The sequence below is a fragment of the Acanthopagrus latus genome, chromosome 19, assembly GCF_904848185.1.
Source record: "Acanthopagrus latus isolate v.2019 chromosome 19, fAcaLat1.1, whole genome shotgun sequence".
NCBI classification, from domain to species: Eukaryota; Metazoa; Chordata; class Actinopteri; order Spariformes; family Sparidae; genus Acanthopagrus; species Acanthopagrus latus.
In genome coordinates this window covers 18,469,855-18,496,038 of record NC_051057.1, presented here as the reverse complement: position 1 = coordinate 18,496,038, position 26,184 = coordinate 18,469,855, and the positions used below count along the sequence as shown (strand labels likewise).

Here is a 26,184-nt window from a genome sequence, read left to right as displayed (position 1 = left end):
CACAACTTGAAGCTCATCTTGTGAAAGCGCATTATGTTCTGTTCCCCAGCAGGTGTCGGGATTGTGCAAGTCCTGCATGTTGCAAAATGCACCAGAAGCGGCTCAGCGCATTTTCACGCTTGACACATGAGCATCCAATCACAGGGCGACGTACGTGGTACCGACCAATCAGATGACAGGGTGTTCTTAGAGTGGCACGCCTCTTTTCACACACTTTAATGATCTGATACTTATTGCCCTGAGTACGGTCTCTCAGGTGGCACATCCCAGCCTAATTTTATCCTGAAAGCATGCGCTGTCAATCAGGCTTTTCTGTGCGAGTTGTGGCCGGGATTGAAACGTGCTACTTCGTATAAATAATGAGGTTTATGTGCTGTATGTGAAGCGCGAATGTCTGCGCCTGTAAGGCATAGTTCTGGGTGTGAAGACACTGTCACTACAGCAGTCCGCCATTAAAAGTGTGGCGGAAATCAAAGGCTGGTCCGATTTACTCAATATTTAAGCATTCTTTATTTGTGGCTTTTGTCAAAAATGTAATACATTATCGTGCAGGAAATTATTACAAGTGTGGGTTATGGTTTTCCGTCGCAAACGTCCTAAACAGTCGGGCTAGTTTGGCCTCATATGCAGCATATTCGGCCAGCATAATTAGCCGCCAACCAGTGAAGATCGTGATTTCCTCTTTACTCATCAACCGCCAACACTCGTGGGAATAATCAAAGATTTTCCACATGTTTTTGCTTAGCGCGCTCTGACGTCCCACACTCAACATGTCCGCCGGGAAGGTCCACATTTGCTCAGCAGGAATGCGGTAGGCGGGGCTGCTAGGCTAGTGTAAAACTTTGGGAATGACAGGAGTGCTGCAGGATTCGCAAAGAAGGGGGAAGTGTCGCCCTTGTTGGTCCTGTTTGGATTACTTTGACTTCTTTTTACGCGCAGCCTTTGGATTCAACAGCTTCCTTCAGATAGCACGGCCCGAGCAGACTCCTCAGCCATGTCGGAGGACCCGTGCTCCCAACCCTGGTCCATCAACAAAGATGATTATGAGCTACACGAGGTGATTGGTATGTGATCCCCTGGCTTGTTTAGATTAATGTATGCGTTGCCCCGACAGTCTGAGAATGGGAGCCCACCCAAAAGAGAGGAAGGCTCACCCACAGCTAAACACAACGTTAATACATCTCCAGTGTAAAGCGAGAAGAAGGCATCTTCTTTCAGTTGAGCTAGGTCGAGTTCACCGCTTTTGGCAACTTGGCGATCCCGGCCGGGCGGTGTTGTGACTCGGAGTCGGTGGAGTGCTTAGTGAGAGCCGTTACCCCCCGTCCGCTGGGGCTACGCCGGAGTGAAAAACGAGCGCTATAACGTTAACGTTCCTGTCTAGTCAGGCTGTGACTATTTGCTGGAAAATAACGGCTTTCACTTAGCGCTCTTTATTCTTGTGAACAGCTAGCTTAATACTTTGATAAATGGACTCTAGAAAAAGGGCGTTGGACCTGTAAAATTACCAGAATATTAAGTGTGTGTTGGTGAAATGTGTCAGTGTTGGTATTTCATACATAACCCCAACCTGCAGAGTAGGTTTAAATCGGATGGGGCTTTAAAAAGAACGTATTCCTAAAGTTGTCTTCTTATTTGGGGAAGAAACTGCTATGTAATTGCTAAAACCAGGTTAAACTTGTACTCTGTGTGTGTGTGTGTGTGTGTGTGTGTGTGTGTGTGTGTGTGTGCGCGTGTTCACGCCCATTTCCACCTAAAACACACTGGTTATTCGAGCAAACTTTTTTTTTTCCCCAAAACACTGGTATTGCCGCTGCAGAGTCCAGAGATTATTCTTCACGGTCCCTCTCGGAGCAGCATTATTGTTTTGGGGGCAATTTACTGCCTGAATTAATCCAGTTATGCCAAAGCTCTTTTGGAGGGGATTAATCAGTATTATGAGGCTTCTAACCCATGTCCCTCACAGAAAAAAATGGGGAGAAAGTCTTTTCATAATTTGCTGGGTAACACTGTCAATAACACATTGTTTGAGCCAGTCTGGGTCAAATCCACAAGTTAAAGGGGCCACTGTGTAGTTCTGGACAAGACAGTCAGACTCAGTTAATATTTACAATATTGATGCATTAGTTGTACAAATTGAGAAATATTTATTTTCTGCCAGAACCGAATAAACAAGGAAAATAAGGCACCACAGTTAGAGCTAGTCCACCAAATATAAACAAATCAAAACACTATGAAGTTTTGTTGTTCTTTTTTTAAGATCAGTTTGTTTATCCAGGTAGAAAACAAAGAGTTTGTTTATTTCGATGAAGATCTTTATCTTCTGATTAAAATGTCTTCACAGTGCACATTTTATTGTTTTCAGTCTATAAACGTTCTCTTTAAAAACACAATACTTGCTTTGTATGTACACCCACCTTTTCGCTATCAAACCCTCCAGTGTGTTTGACAGGAGGTTGTTTTTTTTGTTTGTTTTTTTACACCTTTCCTGTGCAGTATCAAGCCTTTCTGACCTTTCAGGACAGCTCACAGGTTAGGAATGACAGCTTTTTACTTGTGAACTTCTGAAATGTCCCACCCTACAAATAGCTGACCCTGTCCTACCTTTGCCTGACTTTGTTAGGCTGAACATATGAAGGGAGTGTGCAACACATAAGCAAAGTATTGTTCCCTGAAAATCAGTGAGTTTGTGCCTCTGGTTTGCCTTACCTAAGCGGTGCATGCTTCCTCCACAGGGGACCTGTGTGTTTATAGAGGGTCCATTCTGCAGGCCCTAAATTGACCTTTTTGTGTATTTTTAAAAAGTCTCAGGTTTAACTTTAACCCCATTTCTACATTTGCTCTCTCGGTTTCCTGGAAAATGTGATCTGGGGCACCCCGCAAGATAGCACCCAGCAATTTAGCATGCATACCGAGATACAGCCCCTCTTGTATAGGAACCAGTTCTGTGGCATTTTCCAGCTTAATGTTTGACACACATTGTTAGCATAGATTCAAAGCTGGAAAGGCTATTTCCAGGTTGGACTGCAGCGTGCTTACTTGTGGCGAGGGATCATGATTATCAACTTAGCTTTGGAAGTGAATTGTGCCCTTAGCCTAGTTTCTTCCCCTCATTTCCCCCTGATTACCAGCAGCCCTCTTGATTCCGAAGCAGTTGGTCTACCTTGTGTTTCATCTAAATTAGCAGAACCCTCTGTGTGTGCCTGTGTTTCCAGGCTCCTGGTGAGCACAAGGTAAACAAGAAATAGTCTCCTGTTTGGCATCTGCTTCTGTTCATAACAATCCTCGCCAACAGTCCTGTGGAGCTTTCTCTCTGCTCTTTCAGACAGTCTTTGCTTGATTATGACCAACACAACTTTTTAAAAAAAAAAAAAAAAAAAAGGGCTGAGCTTTAGGTCTGAGTTTTTGCAGTTTCCTCTGTCAGGCCTGCTAGATCAGTCCACTTTCCATGAGGGAACATTGGGGCTTTCGTTATAAATGAATACACAGAAGAGCTCTTGCTGTTCTTATCATGTAGACAGGGGATCACACTCAATTGGAGTCACTTCCTCATAGCATTTCACTCAAGTTACCATCTTGACCTTTGCTGTCAGGATTTCCAGGAACATATTGCCCATTCCTAAATAGCAGTAGAGAATGTACCTTACTCTAACCCATGAGATAGAGGCCTCAATATGGAGGATTTGGTCACTTAAATTAGCAAATAAAATGCTTGAGCTTCAAAGCGTGGGGTCATGTTTGGATGGCATATTCCTGAGGTTGCACAATCGGCCAGGGGGTGGGCTGCAGTGGTGTTATGTAGTGTGTATTCAAGGAGGGGTGTGAGTAAACACAAATGCAATTTTGAGGACTGCGAATAATTACAGGCTACTGTTTGTTCAAGAAAGTTGATATAAAAGTAGATGTTTTTTTTTAATTCCGATCTTTTTTCTGATTGCAGCGGCAGGTAGCTAGTGCGTTGTGGGACTGAAGTTCTAATTGCTTCAAGGCGTCGCTGATTTAATCAAAAGAGTGGGTTTTATTAGCTTGGCAATTTTCCTCACAGTCAGGTAATATAGCACCATAACGTACGGAACAGCGCATGCACACAGACTGGTAGAAAATTATAAAGAGAGCAGTGAGATTTGATGTTTCCCCATGACAATCAGCGTATAAGCGGTATGTATTGAATAGTAGGCTGATTATTGCCTTGATTAGTCATGTCAGGAAGTGGTGAAAGATTCAGTGAAATTGCTCGTTTTTGTTCGCACTTCAAAACAACAACAAAAAAAACAGAAGCAGATGAGTGAAAGCAGGAAATATTTGCAAGTTTTGATTCATAGATTGACCTCAAAGTTGCAACATGTAAGAATTTGCCACCTGTCGAGTTCATATGCAATTACAATAAAGGGCAGCATATCGCCAGAATTACTGCTAACTGCTGCTAGCTGGCTTAGCTCAGTTTGTGATTCAGTTACCTGTACAGACTTGGAGCTTGAGGAGTTTTAGCATTTACATTGCAACACAGGAGCTCTCTACCAGGACGCATTGGAGCTAGCTCATTAGCGTGCTAATTTGATTACGCATCGATTGCCCCTTTGAGTAAATAAACACATTGTTTATTGCGACAGTTCACAAGTAATATTTTTTGTCGATGGACTGAGCGATAGACCTATTAATCGTCCCAGCTCTACTTGAGTTTAGAAAACCCCATCAGCCTAGCTGAACTGCTACTAAAGACTTCCCTATCTCAAGAGAAACTGACTGTGGAGATATTGTAGGAACTGTTTCCTGCCAGAGAGATGTTTTCTGCAGCTCTTATGCTCAACTGGTGTTGTGAGGATTGCCCTGCATACCCAGAACGCCCGGCAGAGCTATTGTTTTGGTAACTTCCCCAGGGAAAGAGGACTTGTTATTACATGGTTCACACCCACTCCCATCCACCAAACATTGGATCATACTGGACAGTGCCCATAGGAAAAAAAAAAAAAAGTAGTCCAGCTTGCTCTCTCATTTTGGATCAGACTTTGGATCATTCGTATTGGCAAATCTGGACTGGAAACTTTTCTGCTCTCACTGTTTGTATCCACCAGCAACCATGTTTCCTCCCTGTTCCTCGTCCTGCACTCAAACATCTGTATGATTATGTTCTAGGAAACTTATCACAATGGAAAGCAACCCTCCCCCATGCTAGCAATTATGATTTAATGTCAGCCTCAAGGTTTAGGCCACATTAATTTGTTAGAGCATCGTTATCAGACGATTACAAAACAGTAGGCATCCACTGTGTGTGGTTTTTTGTTTGTTTGTTTGTTTTTTTGTCATGTCATTTATCATTGTAACTTTTTAAAGAATGTTAGGAATGTCAGCCAGGTATGCAGAGAAAAATTTAATCCAAGATGACCTACATAAGGAAGGAAACCAAGACCTGTTGCCTACTCTATTAAGAGACCAATTCAAAGCCAAGCTAATCAGATAATACTGTACTGGGCACTACTATGTGACTTTTTTTAATGTTACATGTTTTCACCTTTTTCACCAGGAAAATGTTGACACATCAGTGTCAGGTTTTTCACATACCAGAATTTTGTCCTGGTGTTCTGGTGCATAAAAAAATCAAGATTAAAAAAAGCAAGTACTGAAGTCAAGAAGCAATAGGGAAAAAAACCCAAAAACATTTGAAATGTATTAACAGCACTTTAAAGCTGCGATATGTAACAATTTAAAGCAGCGGGCCTTAAAAACTCTTTCAACACTCCCCTGGATGTCCAGCTTGCTGACATGCTAACTCAACAAACAGTAGCTACAGTCATGGATGTATAAACAGCACACAGTAAGCAGCCATTAGGAGTGATATGCTGTCTCTTAAGTGTTGGATGTATGAACTCAACAGGTGGCCAATTCGTCCATCTCGCACCTTTTAATAAAACCTTGACATTTAAAAAAATACCCCTTGGTATCTAAACAGTCTTTGAGCTGCCGTAATCATTTTAATCAAAGTGTAATGATCTTTGTCAAAGTTGGAAGTAGGCCTATTAAATTATTGACTATTCCTTTGTGTTTTGCTATCTTGTTTGTTTAACAAACTTCATAGAGTCGCGCCAGAAAATGAGAAAATGCAAACATTCCATACTTGCAAGTCAGCTCGAGCAAACATAGCTTCCAGGTTAATGACAAGAGGCCCTCATTGGAGTATTTAGGCTTAAACAGTTCACTGCCAAGAAAAAACACTGTGGTCAGGCGTGTCCCATTCAAACCGCGCCAGGTTAGAGTATAACAATGCTCATAAAGTCCTCCATGCCAAGCTGCACTTGTTTTGTGGAAACATGCTTACAGAAAACACTCAAAGATCAGGATTGTTTTGTCAATGTTTCCCCTGCTGGAGTGGTCAAGTAGTTTGACCCTGTCTGCTGCTTTTTTCCTGTTCTTACATTTAGAGCTGTAACATATTGAGGCACATGGAGTCTATTAACTAAACAAGATAACCAATAATTTCATGATAATGTGATATTCCTTAGCTTTAACAAGATTTGTTGTGTTAAAACAGTGTTTTTTTCTTTCTTCTTCTTCTTCTTTTTCTTCCCTTCCTCCTCCTCCTCCTCCTTCTTCTTCTCTACGCTGTGCGTGTTAAGTGAATGAAAGCAATTTGGCTGTCAGGTCATTTATCAGCATTTATCAGTTTCCCAATATCAGACTGATAATCTACACTCTGATATTTGCATCCCTAATATTGATATTAACATTAATGTAAGGATAGTAAATCCAAACAAAGTTGCTAAGTCGACACTTAAGTTGGCATCTAAATGTACAATAAAAGGGCGTCCTGATATTTGTAAAACTCAACTGTATGAAACTGGAACAAAATGCAAAGAGGGGAAAAAGTGATCAGACATGGGAACACCAATGGAAATCAACAAGCCAGAACAGCTGTTTGTCCCTTGGCCACGTCAACATGCCGCATTTTCAGCTGACAGTCGGATCATCTTCATTTGATTTCGCCTAATGTGGTAACTTAATATATAGATTTGATTTAGCCGTCCTCTTTCCAGAACACGCTCAGCGGTGTTGTTGTTGAGCGTTCGGAAATATGAAATACGGGCCGGAGAGCTCAAAAAGTTTGATTTGTATTCATAAAGAGCGGGCTCTTTCCTCTCGTTCACCCATTGATTAATTAATTTAACAAAAAGGGGAAAACAACCCCTGCTTGATATGCAGCCTTTATGTCTGTGCCAGACTGTTTAGCAGATTAGATGTTGGCCTGACTTTTTTTTTTTTTCAAAGTCCCGACGCTTGCTGCAGTGCTTGGCTTTGTGAGGATGGCTCTTTTGTATGTTTCCTCTCATTCTGAAAGAGAGGGCAGCGATGGTGTTGTCCCTGAGGACGATAGAGATTTGACGTTGGGTGGCTCATTTTGATAATATCAGATGCTTTTTGTGACTTGCGTCTGTATTTAATGCCTCATAATAAGGTCTCCTTTTTTTGGTGGAAACCTCACTGCTGACTACTGGTACACATGACTGTAATGGTTTGCATGATGGTATAATTGCTCATTTTGCAGGTTTGGCTAGAACCTCAACGGCCCTGTGAAATATTGAATAATCATGTAAGCGGATACAAATGGTGGAGACGTGACTACCTTGTGCAGAAAACGCTTGTGCTAAGCTTGCAAGAGCATCAGGTCTCTATTATTTCAAGGTCCCAACTCGCTGGTACATTGGGCTTCTTCTTCTTCGTCCTTAATGACTTGCAGAACCTTGCTGCCCCTTGACCTTGCCTGCTTCAAACCCAACAATCTCCCTGAAGCACACATGCTCTCCAGCTTGTCCAGCCACCCCTGACAACTGGCTGTTTGTTTGCTTGGAGAATTTACACTCCGATGTGTACAGGGCAACTGGGCTCCCTGCGGGCCAGCAAAGGGCCGAGCTCCCCGTCACTGGCCGGCCTCCAGAGGTTTGTTTGGTATTGCTGCTGCTGGCCGTGGTGGTGTTTGGAGAGGGCTTGGGGATATATTTAAAGAGCTGGTCAGCCACGACGTTTTGAGCAATGACGGAGTGGTCTGTGATTAGTTGGATGCTGGAGAGTTGAGCAAGGCCAGCTACGCATTATCAGAGGTTGTCAGTCAATAGATGGCACTCACAGTGGATTCATGTTGGGTGAGGTGGCCACCACTGTTTGTCAATTATAGGAAAATTAATTTCCGTTTTCCATTTTATTGGATTAAATTAAAAAGTAAGAGTTTGCTTTTTGGGTTTTATTGTTGTTTTTTCAGCTATTGTGTAGAGCTGGAGGTTACAGGTTACAAGTTCTCTGAACTTTTTAGCTAATTGCTGGTCCATTCCTAAAGGGGCTCTGGTACAATGTATCCCTTTCAGAAGCTTTGTAATCCAGCCTTGAACTCCTGTGTCTTTTTGGAGACTTTGTAAAATAGACAAGATAAATCCAATGATACATCCAGCAGTAAATGTCGTCTGTGAAATAAGCTTTTCCCCCTCTTTCAAACTTTATTAGCACAAAGTAATATTCGAACAGTAGCATAAATGTCACAGTCTTGTAGCACCTTACAATGGTTGGAGGATGCCATCACATAGCTCAAAGACTTTACTGAATGCACTAACGGGGACATCTCTTGATAAGGACTCTATTCATTGCTGCATAAACCAATAAACCAGTCAAAACAATAAAGAAATATCCCAAATCCAAACCCTGCAGCACGCCTTGAGTATAACGGAGGCAGAGAAGCATAAAGCTTTCAGACTGGACGTGACTATTTCAATGATAAAAATACCTTCCACGAAATCTCTTTCTAGTTCCTAGTTGGAGCGATATCGAAAAGGTTTTACTCTCTGCATCTCTCTTTTAGCCTGAAGTTATAATTATCTTAAATGAAAAATAGTTAAATAAAAAGCGGTCACGTCTACAGGGACAGCTTTACTTTTTAATTAAAATAAGTGAACTTTTTTTATTTTTAATATAGCCCTCGTTTTTTAAACCTCCATACACTTTTGGCTCAATGAAAACTCCAAACAAAGAGCACTTTGTTGATATTTGGGCATAGCTAGGACGAGGGAGGTTAGGAAAAGCTTACTGGAGGGCGAACCGACTCACCTCTCACTCCTTCAGTCACCGGGGCCTGTTGCCAGTGGAGAACACGCTCCCAGCATTACTCAGCATCACGTATACCCCGGAGATCTTGTGGAAACAACCGTGTGTGCGAGGTAAGGCGTCAAATAAGAGCACTGAGGGGGCAGTGAAATGACCTCCCACGATGCAGGAACAACTGGCGTACCTCTCCTGGGGTGGATTTTTACAAGCTTTTGCCCCGTCTGTCACGCAAGATTCAAACTAAAGATTAGCCCACTGTTGTAGGTTTCAAGCTTTAATCAGATTGTAATCTATGTGTGGTTTGCTTGCACATCAAAACAGTACTTGTGGTGGTATAAACTCCCACTGTTGCTGCGAGGGTTCGTGGAGTTTACTGAAAAGTATTGAAAGCATGGAAAAAGAAGGTGACTGACTCTTTTAGCACAAATTTCATTTCAGTGCATATATTATGTATGTACAGTACATGACAAATAAACCTTTGCATCCTTGAATCATCTTGGTTTTAGAGCGATTGTCATGTTCTGGATTACAGTATCTGGTAAAGAATTCTAGTTTTCAATGACCAGTGAATTTAGTCTGTAAAGGGTACCGAGGATACATGTACACTCCAGAGAAAGAATTTCTTAGCTGTATATTGACCAAACGCTGGCTCTCTCTGGCATGAAACTCCTTCAGAAGCCCCCTGGGGGATGCACCTCGTCCAGCAGATTCACTGACCCCAATCAGACTTGCTTCATCAGGCAGGATTTGGGAAAGCTGATTCATAATTGATGAAAAGACAGTTGAGCCATACCAAATAGAAATCTGATGAAGTGTCACAGCAAAGCTGTACCTAACTGCTTTGAACTCGGGAGTTTTTTTTTTTAGGTGTATCAAGCATCTTTGAGTTGAAAAGAAAGGGCAACTATATAAATATACCTGTGCAGCCTAAGGATGTGAATATAACCCGAGATGAAAGTGCCAAAGTTGGGTTCTTCCAAAACACTGAGCCTCATATTGCCTGAGACAATTTATATTGAATCAGAATCAAAGAGATAACATGTTGTTTTCCTGTCTGATTTTAGGGAGTGGGGCCACAGCAGTGGTTCAAGCAGCCTACTGTTTACCACGCAAGGAGAAGGTGGCCATCAAACGCATCAACCTAGAGAAGTGCCAGACTAGTATGGATGAACTGCTGGTAAGCCACACACAACCCTTCTAATAAAATCTATGTAACCTATGTATAGTTATTATGACATTAACAGAAGACGTGTGTTCCTTTTCTGGATTTCACATTCCAAGGTGGTTTGCATGAATTTTTCAGGGAATAATGTTTTGATCTTGATGGAAAAAAAAACCTGGTATATATTAATTTTGTGTCTGATAAACTGCTGCTGTAAATGCCAATCAAAATCTGCAACAAGTCCCCCTTTAGCGGCATGTTTTTTGGTGGAAACAAAGATCGTAAATGTAAAAAGAACCTGAAAATGTAACTCTGCTGTACTGCTGTGGTTCTTACTTTTCAGTAGCACTAACAACATGCTCACGTACTTTCTCTTGTTCCCCTGCCGGAGCTCAGCCTGCCAGGTGCTTTCAACCCAACATTTCCCCAGAGGCCTTTTTAACCTCCTTTTTTATTAGGGCTGCACAGTTAGTCGCAATGTTACTGAAATTGCAGTGTGGCCAAGTGCAATATCCAAATTGCAAAAGCTTTTTTTGATAATGGTAAAATGTGTACAAAACAGCATTGTAATGAAGAACTGCGATGAAACTTTTTTTTTTGGTACAGGCCGGAACAAATGTAGCATTGTCACGATTCAGTTGTGGTTTTAAAGCCCAGACGATATGTGGCTGATATTTAGTGCCAATGTAAGGTCGTGGAAATAGATAATGATAAATCGGCTACACACACAAAACAAAAAAATATGTACAGAGACAGGATCTGACACTAACAATGAACTTGAGAATTGATTGATTTATTCACTGTATTTACTACCTGACAAAAGCTTGATGCTGAAATGCTTCAGAAGGTTACCATGCTGTGACAATAAATTCATTTTATTCGTTCATAACTGACTTCATATTTTCTTGTGATTTTCAAGTCCAGGAAGCGCTCCTACCCTTTCATTTTTTTTTTTTTTACCAATGAGCTTCACTGTGTAAAATGCGGCCTCGGAATTTCACGATTACAAATTACCCGAAACATCTTTTTTCTCTTGACCTTGTTACTTTTTATTGTGCAATCAATGGGAGCTCTCCAACAGCACGAGATCGCATTCAGAGCTTTGTCTTTGCACTCGGTGCGTGTGGACGGAGTTAGTTCCACCTCTGCTTTTCATTACTCGTTTTCTCCGAGCCCTCCCCCAATCTCGCCTGTCACTTCAAACACTATCGTGGTTGTTCTCTGAAGGAGGGCTCCACTTACTGCCAGGAAACTATTAGACCACCGTGGGACATCTTCCTGACGGCAGCATTGTGCCTTTATACCCTCAATGCAATCTTGCACCGCAGCCTCCACATCACTTGCCGTATGCTTTACACCCGATGATTTAGCTCTAGAGCTGGAAGGATTGTGTCAAGCTCCTCCTTGCGCATAAAGATGATCAGGTGCTTGTCTGTGGCTTATGTTCCTACCTTAGTGATGGCAAACAGTTTGTCAAATCATGATTTATTATTTATTTGTTGGTTTCTTTACAGCAGACATGTAATTTCCCAGGGAAATGAGCTGTTGTTAACTTAAACCTGGAGAGTGATTGATGGATTTTTCCAGTCCTCAGTCCTAACTCTCGTCTAAAGGTCTGTGAAAGAAACCTGTGGGAAATGAATATTGTGTAAGCTTGTAAGTGTGCATGGAAGATCATCGCTAGAGATAACTGGCAGGTTTCTCACTACTCCCCCGCAATACTAAACCAAGAAGAAACCTTTACCCGCCCCACTCCGCCCCGTGATTTCTGGAGGATGAATCAGGGGAATGTTGCTCCGTGATTCTCGGAGCAGGCGGTCACATGGAATACAGCGAGGTCGGATTTCCTGCCTGTGCCCCCCCCCACCTTCCCAATTCCACAGCCTGCTGGGTGCCCGTTTAAACGTTAAGGAAGCATTAAATTGAACCCAGATTGATCCTCTAAAGAAGAAGCTTTTAAAAGAGGATTCCGCAGGTTTTTAAAGAAGCCCGCAGGTCTTCAGTCTCACCTGTGAATCTCTTTAATGCGAGGAAAAGCAGTAATCTGTCACGAGGCGGTATGTTGTAGTTATTCCTGGCACAGCGGTTTTGACGGACAGGCGCTTTTGAGTGACTTGAGCTCGATCAAACGAGGAGGACGTTTGATTACTATTCACACGCGGCGCTCTGCATGATCACACAATTGTTAAAACTATAGGGGGTACTTATTTATGGACACGTACTGATAGAGTGTTCCTGTGTGGTAATACGGCAAAATACTAGTCAATTTTATGCTACCTTGAGGTAACAGTGACCTGAGGAAGATGTTGAGGTGAAAATAGTTACGTCTAGGGCTGCAACTAATGACTATTTTCATCGTTGATTAAGCTGTCAGCTGTTTTCTCAATTGATCGATTAGTTGCTTAGTTTATAAAGTATCAGAAAATGGTGGAAAATGTAAACGGTGTGTCCCAAAGCCCAAGCTAACGCCCTTAAATGTCTTGTTTTGGCTACAAACCAAATCGATTCAGTTAACCGTCACATGGGAGTAAAGAAGCCAAAAAGTCACAGGGTCTGATTAAAAAAAGTAGAAAAATATTTTTCAGCAAAGGCTGGTGCGCCGATAGTTACTTTCAACATATTTTTTTGGCTAATGATCTTGGCTCTAGTAACTTCTAGTACAGGCAGTCTGCATCGAGCTGTAGGAAGTGATTCAGAAGCACAATGGTGTCCTCAGCATTAACATAACATTTTTGTACGTTTTCCCCTCAATCGGCAGTGTCTCTGTTCCTCAATAGTTTCTGTCTGTGTGTATGTGTGCGCATGCTGCAGTGAGATTGGGTCATAGTGAGTGTGTGTTAGGCTCTGAGTAACTGATAGTGACGTAACATTGCCTCTATAGTGGCTCCTCTGTGCGTCTGCCATCGGCGCGATTCTGTGGCACCAGTTTGTGACCCAGCACTGTATTCAGTCGGTGACAATAGGTCAATTATTTATTTTTTTTGCTCAGTTTCAAGGTCGGCAGACACGCCAAATACAGCAACGATCAGGCCCCGATATAGAAGGATGCAAATAACGAGGTCTGTTTTTTAAGGGATGCGTGAGGAGGCTTAACCTGCTTCACTGTTTAGCTTGGTTTCTGCAGAGTGTCAACAAAGATTTGTAGGCCCTATCACAAGACGGAAAGGTCAGCTTCAGTTCTGTATATGAAATAAACTAAAGTGACCTCACGCACGTCACAATGAACGCCCTTGTCTTATTCAGTTCACTTCTTTTTTTTTTTTTTTGTAAAAACAGGAATTTGAGTTGACGTGTTGAGGAAATATTAATCCAAGGTTACAGGCTCTATAAACCAATGTGATTTCCATTAGGACGAGAACAACAAGTTTTGTTAGACGAGTGGAAAGAGGGGAATGGAGGGGCCGGTCTGATGCTGTTATTGATCTGAACTTTTGGCCTACCCCTGCTGGTGCTGGTTTTCCAGAAAACATTGTCCTTAATGGAAGTTAACCTTCTCATAACAAAGGAGAGAACATCTGTCAACTTTTGCACATGTACCGTTTTGTTAAACAGGTGATTTTAATGAAGTAATCATTAAAAAACATCACAGTCCCCTCTGACTTTATTTTCCCTTCTTCTAAACCTTAACTGTTCATTTAAAAGAATCCCTTCTGATGGATAATATACAGCTAACTCGTGCAAAAGAAGTGCAGAGGGAGAATATGCTATGCTAATGGTATGCAGCCTGTGAAAGTAACACAGATGGTCATTATTAAAAGTCTCTTCACGATGATGTCCTACACAGCTAACCAGAAGTGCTTCCTCTGATGTCATCTGCGTCTCGTACATGAAAAGGAGAAATCTAATCAGTGGCTAGTGAAACCATTTGTGCTGTGGGTGTCTTTGTTTGTGGCAGTAGACAGGTGTGTCTCTTGCGGTCTGCAGGTCGGGTGAATAAAAGCGCTCTGTGTTTGGTTGCGCGATGACCTCATCCTAAAACAAAGGCAAAAGAGAGACATTTTGGAAGGCTTTTCATCATTTCTCTGTGAAAATCTTCGGGTGATGGACTGTGTTTATGTAGCGGTTTCTGTAGTTTTACTGACCACTCAGGTCAGAATTCACACACACAGTCGTACACTGGTGACAGAACTGTTGAATTGTTTGTGAAGGCATTTATCAAGTAGAAATGGCACATATTTGTTGGTTTGAAGACATCACTTTGGTCTCTGGGAACCTGTATATGGTACCAGTGCTGGACTTTTGGGTCCGATGCTGACATACACTGAGACAAGGTATTGATACAACCACTGATATTCTTGTATAGACAGAATTTGCACATGAAGACACATTTACAATGATCCGTCAAATGTTGGATGAGCCTCCAACCAGCGAGTGTTTTAACCACGTCATGTATCAGTGGCTGGCACAAAATTTATAGTCAAATGAAGCTAGATTTCATGCAGGATAAGTTTCATGAAATGAATGCTCGATGTGCCCCTACATGAATGGCTCTGACAGGGAGATTGCACAGCGCTTGCGTACATCATCGGGCACTTTAGAGTATCTCTTGTTTTCCTGTCAGCACTGAGATGTCCAGCAGAAATAATTTTTTTCCGAAGCAGATTTCCTCAAATGTGAGAGGTTGTTCATTGAAGGTCACACAGAAAGAAGTCATATGAATGGCGCGGAGTGATGGGAACATTTGCGGCAGCATAGGTTTACAGTGACCTAATCCCCACAACAAAGAGTCCCTCTGATTCACACATTGTCTGCTGGAAAAAGATGGGACAACCTGCCAACTGCCAGAGCACGATATCCTCCCTGTTATCCCATTGTTTTTCTTTTCTGGGGTTACCCTGGCCCACAGAGCTGCAGTGACCTGCCTCTTCCACTGTACTGAGAACAGAGGGGAGGGGGCTGGAGGGTAGCAGCCAGCAGGCTGTATCATTATTGTTTTCTCTCAGCCTGTAGTATCCTGAGAAAGAATGATAGGGGAGACAACCCACTGAGCTCGCTGTCTGGCTCGACAGACTGGAAGTTATTAGACTGTAGTTTAGAGGTGTTGGAGTGTGTGTGTGGGCTCACCTGTTGGTCGCTGGCACTCTTACTTTTGTCCTCCATGGATCTGTGTGCGCTTAAACATGTCTGCGCCTGTCACGGTCTAATGACTTTGCTTCATACACAGTCTGTATCCACCCTTATTATGACTCATTTAATGTTTTAACCCCGTTTTGTCAGGCGCTCTAGTCTCTCTCTTGGCCGAGGCACTCTCTGAAGGCCACAGGCTCAATAGTGATGACTCCACAGCTACCGCCGCTAATGCACATCGTGTCGGCTAAGCATTTATGCTGATGGAACATCAGGCTTTGATTGCTTACTTTTTGACCCAAGAGCGTTTATTGATTGAGGCCTTTAACAAACGGCCTCAGCTCGAGTGTTAAGGTTTCTCAGCTGACAGGCTCTTACTGCACCTGTCATAGTACAACACGCTACTGTATATAACACTCTGAAATTTGGGGAAATATAGTCGTTTGTGGTGGAAACCCATAATTGGATCAGAAGGTTGATATTGATTTCACCTCTGTGGATCCAATACAGAGATACTGCTAGCCTGGCACAACATGGCTTAGCACCAAGACTGGGGGGAAAGAGGGGGAAAATGCTCGCCTAGGTCCATCAATAACATATTATCATATGCTCCGGATATCGCTGTACACCACTCTACACATGTAGCCGAATTTGACATTGAATTTGACCGATTTTGTTAGATGAAAGAAGAAATTCGAAGACGTCACTGTGAGCTCCGGGATGAGATGAGAATTGTTCACCTTTTTATATTTTATTTTATTTATTTATTCTTTTTTTTTTTACATTTTACAGATAGATAGATAGATAGATAGATAGATAGATAGATAGATAGATAGATAGATAGATAGATAGATAGATAGATATACTTTATTAATCCCAAGCTGGGAAATTTTGGCGTAGCAGCAGCATTTACATACATAAAAGACAGACTAAACAATGAATTCACTGAACGCTCACTGCAATATTCTGTGGATTTATCAGTAGTAAGTAATAAGATATTTGTCAGTTTTATACGTAATAATAGCAACAAGCACAGAGATTCTCTGCAGTGATGGGAAGCTCCAGTAACAGGTTCACTCATTTGTCAGTTGGTTCAATTGCAGAAACAGAAGCAGTGGTCCCAACTCTGAAGTCAGCTCGATTTTCTTTTCCTTAGGAAGCTTGTCTATCCTTAAATGACTTCACGACTGGTGCTGAAGTGATGGATTAGACTTCTGTGCCAGCATTACCTCAGCTCCCCTGCTTTTCAAATACACGCACACACACAGAAAGAGAGCTTTACAGCTGTATAAAGGGCTGAGCTCCGGCTGTTTTTCGCTTTTGCATGGATATGCATTATATTGACCTAACCTATTTCTCCTCTGACTACTGACGTCATTAAGATCTTAAGTATCGCACTAAATTTTAAGAATAGCTGCGGCATCAAAGGTGTTTATTGTGAGTGCGCTCAGCTTGTTTCTATCAGGCTTTTATCATACCTTTTGTGTGGAAGCCAAATGAGCACATTTGGCTGCCAGGCGCTGTGTGTCTTGCATGAAAACATAAAGAAAGTGTATTGTGTGTTTCACAGTTTATCTTGCTTCCACCACAACTGTTAACAGCTCAAAAAAAATTTGTTTTGCCTGCTTCTTGAAAGGAAAGTCATTAAGAAGAATACACTGTCTCTCATTTAAAACTTTATTTCTAATTGACAGCTCCGTTAGGTTCATTGCAAATCAAGAGCTAGGGTGTCACTAGGTCATCTTAATGTCTTGTACAATTCTGATTAAACGGATTAAAACTATGTTTTTTTGTTTTCCTCTAACAGAAAGAGATTCAGGCCATGAGTCAGTGCCACCACCCCAACATTGTGTCTTACTACACCTCCTTTGTGGTAAAGGACGAGCTGTGGCTGGTCATGAAGCTGCTCAGTGGTGGTAAGTGCAAGTCTCCACCACAGCTTTCTTTCTTCCATCATCCATCCAATCTCTTAAAAAGATTTTGATAAGCAGAATTTATGTCGCAGTGCGCAAACTAGTGATGAATATGTAAATATATTTCTGGCCTTAAAGGTGTAACTCGTAATTGTATGGCCAGAATTCAAATGTTGCTCCAAAAGCACAGTGGGCAGTATATCACCGGAGTAAATGACTGCTGCTGCTCTTTGCTAGCTATCCTTTGCTGAAGCTAGCTACAATTAGCCAACTAGCTCATGGTTCAGATAGCCGTAGAGCCAGAGGCTCTGGAGTATGTGGTTAGCTTGTTAACATGCCAGCTTCATATGACATCTCTGCAACACAGTACACAGATGTAAAAATAAAATTCTGGCCAAATCTTACAAATTACTCCTCTAAAGTCATATGTGAGGGGTCCAGAATTTTTAGCGGTGCCCCTCGAGATGAGAGTCAGGCCAGTAGGAAGAGCTTTGCTCCTTACTGCAAGTGATGTTAACTGTGATTGTAGGGAATGTGACAGCACTGATCCTCATTGTGTCCCACGTGAGCTGCAGTTCTTTCCGGGCTTTGACTCAGTGCAGTGCAGGAGCTAATGACAGGGCAGAGGTAATAACAGCCTGCAAGCCGGCGTCATGGCACCCATTTGGCAGTACTGCAATTAACTAGTGAGAGGAGCATGAAGAGGAGGCCACCATGGAGAGGAAGACCTCAAAATACAACATCTGCTTCTGATTGTTGTGTTTAATTTTTGTGTTCACCAGCCACATCAATCGTTGGTATCTAATAAAGCATTTGGATCGGCCTTGTGAATTTGAAGACCTGTGAGGGCAGCATCTAGATGAAGGCGTCCAGTGTCAAGCATGACAAGCAAGAAGCAGTGGGCTCCTTTGCCTCAGCCTCAAGTAATGGTCTTCTGTTTACAAAAAGGAAAAAAGCTGCCACTCGTCTCTCTCCAACTCCTGCTTTCAGTCTTACTCACTTAATTATACAAGCACACGGATACATCCACACAATAAACATTTCTACTTGTTCCCCTCCAACTCCCCCTCTGTAAACAACGTCCCACTATAGCGGATAGTGCCCAGGTGGCATGCCTGGCTCCCTTGGAGACACTCAAGTCATGAGCTGCTTGGCAGCCGCCTGGCAGCTGGGCCCAGGGTCACGGTGCCCGCCAAGCGACGCTTTAGCAAGTGGCCAGCCTCCCAGCAGGAGCAGACCCCGCTTAAGATGGTCCCTCGCATGTTTCCCCTTATCCTAGTTAAACAGGAGGCCCTTGATGTTGAGTTTTATTGCGCAGAGTAATTAAATGATGGCCGTGGCGACGTCTGCCATGTAGACAGACCTCAAATAAGCTCGGGTTTACAGAGCATCTCTCCGCAGGGCAGAGCATACCAACCCAGAAAGGCCAACCCCTGTCTGCTCCTCCGGGCTGACGGAGCACAAGTTACCCTCCACCCTCCGACTCCATCCTGTCTCGTGCCTCCCGCTGTTGAAAGTCTGATAACAGATCGACAGTTGATCTGACAAAGCGCTGACATACTTTTATCCACAGTTTTTGTTAGTGACGTGCTTTCTGGTGAAGCAACAGAGTGCATGCCTACCGGTCTCCTTCTCTAAAAGAGAAGAATGTTGTTCGACCTCATAGCAAGCAATGTTTTCACATTTGCTCCAGATGGCCTTCATATAGACCCATTACAGACAGCGCCTCTACTATAGAGAGCTTAGCCTTTTGCAGAATAATTGGACAACAATCTACAGATGTTTCCAAGAGCAATCTTTGAACACATGTATTATGCCATATCACTGTTACTGTGGTATTTACCAATTTAAGGGTTAGGTGAGTGGTTGGGTTAGCATGTATACTCATGCTGCATTGGCAGAGTAATTCCCAACCAGGCATAACCTAGGGCAGACTTTAGCAGTTGCCAAGAGGCACGTGGGAAGACTGTGGAGTAGTTCAGCTTACTTGGAAAGAAAAAAAACATGATTTGAAGAAAAATGAAACAGACTTCCCACTGACCTCAGTTTGCTACAAGAGCTTAACACCACATGTAGCGATTTAGAATAAGTGAAAACTAGCAGGCAGAAAAGCCCAAATGAATCATTTAAAGAAATATAGAAATGGTTGGAGCATCTATCTTCTGGCAGTCCAAATGGTAGAAGTATGAATACGTTGATCACAAAGTCTTTCACAATATTAAATCTGCATAATTCTCAGATCACTCGCATCTTTATGTAGAAATGCAAGCAACAGTGCAACTCACTTTACATGCTCACTAATTTGGGAAATTGCCATGGGCATTTTCCCAAATTCCTCTTACATTTGATGGACTTCATGATTACTTGAAGCCTGACGGGTGGTGTCAGTGAAGTGATCAGCAGGGTAAATCAGAAAAAAAGTATTTAGGAACCTCTGCACTGTTGATTCTGATGACATACAGTATGTTTTGTGTCTTGTTCCACTGGCAGACACCACTCTGGGACAACCCTCTTGTTTTATGTTCTTGGTTAGGTGCCATTCTAACTGGTAGTATGCCACTTATTCTCAGCTGGCTTGTGGCCCATTTAAAAACGGCGTGTCACCAGTCTTTCACTGCCGCGTACCATTGGCATACTCCCTTCTGCTAACAGCGACTTACCTCTAATTCTCAGCATATGGCACTGAAACATGCCATCACCCACTTTATGATCTTCATGTTGCTCAATCAAAAAAAGACCATCATTGCTTATACAAACAGAAGCCGTGAACATGATTGGATTAAAAGTCTCACATGACACTGTTGAACTCTTGCATTCCAGTTGTGCACATTAACAGTCATTTAATTGCACTGTTTCTTAAGGAATGTATATGTCACTATACAGTGTCACCATTATAGACCTCATATATTGTTCATTCAAGTGAGCAGAACTCTAAAGTCTTCAGTCGAGATCGCCCTCCCCCCTGCCAAATCCGTTCAAGGCCAAACTTGTAGGGCTGAGTGTTGAGGTAGGTACGCAGCAGGCAAAGCGCTTTTCAGGAAATTCCTGTTCTGAATGTGACATGTGAACAACTGTTTCATTAGAGCACCGCAGACACCGCTCAGTGACTGAATTCACATCGCAGAGACATCCACTGAAAAACCCACTGGGACAGAATATGAGTCATGCCAAAGCAAGCAGAGGAATGTGTTCCCAGGAGATTAGTGTGCGCAGCCTTCACCGACCTGCAGACGCTGCTGCCGAGCTCAATCGAATGCCGCTCCGAGTGGAATCCGGCTAAAGGCAGACTGTTATTGACTGGCTGAATTTTGCATATGAAAAGAGTCTGTCAAGTTTGGAGCCAGTGGATTTGTCACGTCATGATGTGGCCCTCAGCAACGGGCAAAATGCTGACAGGGAGCCTTGATGGCGGCTCCAGGTCCTCATCATAAAGAGTGAGATTTAAGTGTGCAAAATTACCTTTGTTCGCTTTTGTATTTGATCTTTTACCCAAATTTGATAAAGGTTTCGATGGAGTCCCACAATCATCTCTTTTCTTACCATACCTCTACACCACCTATCCCTCTCCACAGCCCCTCCCATGCCCCGCCCTCCCTCTGTCCTCCCAACTCTGCTTGGCATTCCCCATCGGCCTTTAGCACAGTTGGCACCAGATTTCATCGCCTTCGTCCGCTTCCCCCTTCCTCCCTCCTCCCTCCTTTTTACTCTCTCATCCTCTCCCACAGTCCCCAACCTCCTGATCTGACCAGGAGAACAGAAAGACTGGAAACGTGTCTCTGGATGAAGTAGGGTTAAGTAGCTAGGTGTAAAGTCCTGGCTTTTACATCTTCACGGGTTTTGTCGGAATCCTGAGCGAGTGAGAGAGAGATTTGGCTAATCCAACATAAAAATGAAATGATGATTAGACATTTTCATGAGATTTGCATGCTTTACAGTGCACCATGCTGTCGAGACTTAATTTATTCCCTGTGATTTGTATAAAGCTCCCTCTGCGGGCTTGGACAGGTGCAGTTGAACGAGGCCAACAGGTGTCATTTGTCTGGAAAGCTGTAGTCTTTCCCATGCAAAACGAACCTTTTAGAGTGTTATCATGTCAGTCAGTGTCAGCATGTTGAAACAACCTAACGAGGCGTGAAAGTTCAATCGGATGACTTTGAAAGAGGCTGACAAGGCTGGCATTTAGTGATTCTCTACAGCCTACATCATGCTGTGAGTGATCTGGAAAAGTTCTCCCTTCATCTTGGCTAGCTTTGTCTTTTACCTCAAAGGAAAGGTTTGACATTTCGGGAAGTAAGGTTATTTGCCACCTTGCCAAGAGTTGGGCTGCGTGTGTCTAGTTCAGTACATAATGTTTTACATTTTAGTTTTTGGACCAGTTAAACTAACAACATTGAAGTAATTAGTGAGCTTTAGGAGTGTTGGGAGGCAGATATTGTTAACTATGAACAAAGCCATGATTACTGTTTCCTCTAGTCTTTATGCTAAGCTAAGTTAGCCAGCTGCTGGTGGTAGATCAGGAATCAACAACAAGGGTTTCCCGCATTCCCGGGGCAAGTAAGATGGGATTCCAGGCTGGTAAATCTCGCAACTCACTTGCCCAAACAGGCAAGTGGTGAAAAAAAATAAACACATTGTTTTCCAGGGATGATGATGATGGAAGTATCTAAGGACTGAACCTTCTTGCTTCCTATTCATCTCTAGTTGCACATGCACAGTACCAATCGGACACTTACGAAGAAATGGCATCAGGTGAAGTAATTTATGAGCAAAAGAGCAAGTACATGTGAATTTTCCTAAGACCAAACTTAACATTTTTGATATGCAAGAATGTTTGTTGTTATCAACTATGTATAGACATCAGTACTGATCTTTTCGGTTAATGCTTTGCAAGAAAGTAAATGACTGAATTTCTACAAAATGTCTATCAGTTCCTTCACTTTATCTATAAAGTGAGGCTTTAACATTTTATATCAAGTTGAGCAAGCAGGGATGATTTCCTACTTTGTCACCTTCTCATGTAGTCACATCTGTGAGCTCGTTAGCACTACATCTCTCCCTCTCTAGGACTTGGCTCTATTCACTCACCCCCCTCTCCCTCATTGTCACCTGTCACTACCTGTCACTTCCTCTCCTCCATACAGCCATCTCAGACTAGAAGATGAACCTCATGCTGAGAGCAGAAGCGTTGAGGGAGGAGGGAGCCGTGTGGGGGGGGGACAGACGAGGAGGAAAAAAAACTCAAACAGCCTTTTCTCAATGAGCTTCAAAGAGCTGTCACATCAGAGAGGCAAGGCTGCTCTCTTCTTAGGCTCTTCCTCTCGCTCCATGCCAATCCACTCGCTTGCATATACACCCGCTATCTCACACACTCAAGACACACATCCAGGCTGCTTTTCCCTGCCTCACCCTCGTCTCTCCTCTCTTTCAATAGGTTTGTATCTTTTCCTCGCTGCTGAATCACATTTTCTGCCTCTGCACCGTCACTGCACGAAGAACCCGTTGAACTCACTGTCTCTCCCCTGCTCGCTCTCCCTACTCTGCCTCTCCCGCCTCGCTGTGTCTAAGACTCACTGCAATATCACGTCTACTCTCAGGTGGCCCGTCATGGTCAGCTCCGCTGGGTAATGCAGTTCACGACCGAGTGCTGCTGCAGGCGAGGACGCCCTGAAGTGATTGAGCAAATAAATATCTTTGGACCCCAAGCTTGGCACAGTTGCTAAAACGCTATCAGTTTAGTCGTGGGATTGTGTCATGGACAGCGTTTCGGGACCTTGAAAAGGCCATTTCCAGCTTTTGTTCGCAAGTGCCGCTGTGTGTGTGGCTGAGGGTGTGTGTGTCAGACAGACAGTGTGGCAGTGCGATGTTTGTGTATCACTGCAGCACAATGCAGCTTGTCAGGCAAGTGGCATTCTTTTTGCGTCTCTGCTTTGTCCCCATTCACCAGTGTCGCCCAATTTTCTGTCATACCGAATGCAAATACTGAACCTCTTTTCAGAGCGATGTTCTTTATTCTTTGGAAAAGTCGCACAAAGGAAATCATACACTGACAGCAGTCTGACTTTTCATCCAGACCGCTCCTTTCATTCAGCAGGAGCCAGGCTGAGGGAGACCTGCCTGGTCAGTGAGCAGAGCAACACTAATTCTCCTTTCAGCCTGGGCAACTAATGACAAAGAAACAGTTTGACTTAAAACCTCAAATGTTACCGTGCACACTTATCTTTCATTCAGATCTCTGGCCAAAGGTGCATGCAACCTAGAATAGGATTCACATACAGTGTGTTACTGTCGAACTGCAGAGACTGTAATGATGATGTCATCGAGTCCAATCCTGGAGCTGCTCTATAGACGCTAAGTAAGGACATGACTCTGACAGTAGCCATGGTGATTTTAACTGGGCACATTTTCTGCGGTGAGCTCAACATCCAAGTGAAGCTCATTTGGAAGGAAAAGCTCAAACAAAAATCCTGTGAGCCAAAAAAAAGTCAATCTAATTCAACGTCAATGGACCAAGTCCAAAAAAAAAGTCCCCTAAGGACATCTTGAATTCAAGTGTTGCTGCTAAGACAGCTGTTTGTGTTTGTAGACACTGACTTGAGTTTTTATTATCATAGATAACACAACATGAATTCTCTTTATAGGCGGATTTACCCTTTGGAGAATGCACGGTAATGAGTGTTCTGGTTTGCCTCGCTCCACCATTGGTTTGTTTTGCCATGGGCAATTTTAAAGGTCAAAGGACTTTGTCTTCACACAACTGAGCCATTTGTTTTTTCCTTCAATAAAATCCATCTTCCTGGAACTGGAGAGAGATCTTTGTGCACCCACAATCTAATTTATCCAAACAATATGAAATTACACTCAAATTATCTTGACTGAACGTCTGCCAATCCACCAGGAAGTATATGTTTTCATAAATTTAGTCTGGTTTAGAGTAGGATTAACAAATGATAAAGGCTAGCCCGAGGTGACTTTCTCATTGATCATCAGTGAAGACCAGAAACAAGAAAATGTATTTATCCAGCCATTTTTAAAGAGACCAACTGCTGGATAGTTTTAATTTCTGCCTGACATCGATGTTGACGATCACAAATGTAGTTTTTAACAAAGAACAAAGAGGCATGACATTGTAAGTTGTTTTTTAATCAACCATTTTCTTCTGCTGTTATTATCCAGGCTCTGTGCTGGACGTGATCAAGCATATCATCTCGCGAGGCGAACACAAGACAGGCGTCCTGGACGAGCCCAGCATAGCCACTGTGTTGAAAGATGTGCTCGAGGGCCTTGAGTACTTACACAAGAACGGACAGATCCACAGGTAACAGGAGCCCGCTATTATCATATAATAATGTCACTGGACTTCTCATTTCTGCATTTCTGCTTTGTTTGACTTCACCTTGAGGGTTTATGGAGCAGAAACTTGTTGCATACCGTACATCAGAGAAACTTAATGCTTCATATGGTTTTCACACTATGGAAAATAATCCTGCACATTAGATGAATTCTTTGGTTGAATGAGCATTTTATTTAGGACAATAAACAAATGCTTCATATCCCTAAAATCTGTACAGCCTAAGCTAAAAGGTGATGTAGGCCAATCAACAATAATAACAGACAAATGTAATGAAATTATGTCATAAATAACACAAATCTGACATTTGACTCAATACAAACATAAAGCATATTGATCCAAAAGATTAAGACATGAAGAAAATAATTCCTAACACTCCACAACGTATTTGAGCAATGTCATTTTTTTTGTTTTTGAGATATCCTCTTATTTATTAGCAAAGTTTAAAGTTGTTTTGATATTTTCATCTACAATAGAAATACATTACCTCCAGTGGTATTTTTGCTTATTGTGGTATAATTGGAGAACTGCTGTTTTTCTCTATCTCTGTCTGATAGCTAGCAACTTGCCTCTCAACTCCTCTCGCGCACGTTTGCACCAGTTTTTGCAACAAGCATCACATGATGTCATGCTTTCATTACGCATGTATAGGGCAGAAGATGAAAATATTGGCTTCCTGTTTGGCTTCCTGCTTCCAAAAATATTGAATGTTTTAGCTATTAGGGTTTTTATTTTAGATCATAAATAGTATCATGTAATCCACCATCTCCTGCTGAATGCATTACTCTCTGTTTTACTATATTACGGTGGATAATTGTATTATCATGTGCCCCTTTTCAGTATTTGGCACCTGTTGCCTTCATACTGTCTGCATTTTTCAAATAACGTCATCTCTGCCAATCAGTTTCATCCAAAGTTCATTGCCTGGAAGTGATTGGTATTATTCATCGGACTAGACACGTGACTGTAACAAGGAAATGGCATTTTCAGACAGCCACTCAGCTCACTAAAGGTCAGGGGTGTCATTGAGATCTATATAGAGACAAGGCAGCATACTTCCCCAATGGGACTGCGACAAGTCTTCCAGAAGAACAGGCAGTAATGATGTGTTTATGGCTCATGAAGAAGACAGTCCGCTCACTTCCTCTCTTAAGTATTAATTTCAAAGCTGTGAACAAGTCCCCACCTCTGCCAACTTTAAGTTTAAAACCACTGCAAGAAACCTGTGAATGCACCACCACTTCCTGACTGATAATCTTTAAGAATTACTTAAATGAATATGCATTGGAGGAATGTGTCGATGGAAGATTTTGCGTGCCACAGGAAATGTGATCCCGAAAGCTCTCTTTCTAAGCCAGTTCAAGACCCGGCTAAGTCCCAGCATTCAATCTGTTACAGTGAGCCCAGCCGACACGCCGGCTGTAGAAGCCACCACACGACTCTTCATTATTTAATATTCATTTACTCACTTTTCCAACATCATCTCCTCTTTCCCGCTGGCACACATATTACCCAGGACAGGCTATGTGTGTAAATAATGCATGGCTTTTTTTTTTTTTTTTTTTTTCAGCTTGGTTAAGTGCTCGGCAGCATTCAGAGCAGCATGCCAATGAGAA

At 42.6% G+C, this 26,184-nt stretch overlaps 1 protein-coding gene across 3 annotated transcripts in view; it reads left to right on the top strand.

Annotated features, from left to right (window-relative positions):
- Positions 1-425: 425 nt before the first annotated feature.
- oxsr1b (oxidative stress responsive kinase 1b) overlaps positions 426-26,184 on the top strand; it is a 42,198-nt gene continuing 16,439 nt past the window's right edge. Inside the window, exons 1-5 of one of the 3 annotated variants that reach the window (XM_037079082.1) lie at positions 426-811; positions 940-1,064; positions 10,143-10,255; positions 17,115-17,223; positions 24,394-24,535. In XM_037079082.1, coding sequence (XP_036934977.1) covers positions 771-811; positions 940-1,064; positions 10,143-10,255; positions 17,115-17,223; positions 24,394-24,535 — 530 coding nt within the window. In that variant the 5' untranslated portion in view covers positions 426-770. Of the gene's footprint in view, positions 1,065-10,142; positions 10,256-17,114; positions 17,224-24,393; positions 24,536-26,184 lie in introns of all 3 variants that reach the window. The other 2 variants (XM_037079081.1, XM_037079083.1) reach the window with 2 other exon arrangements.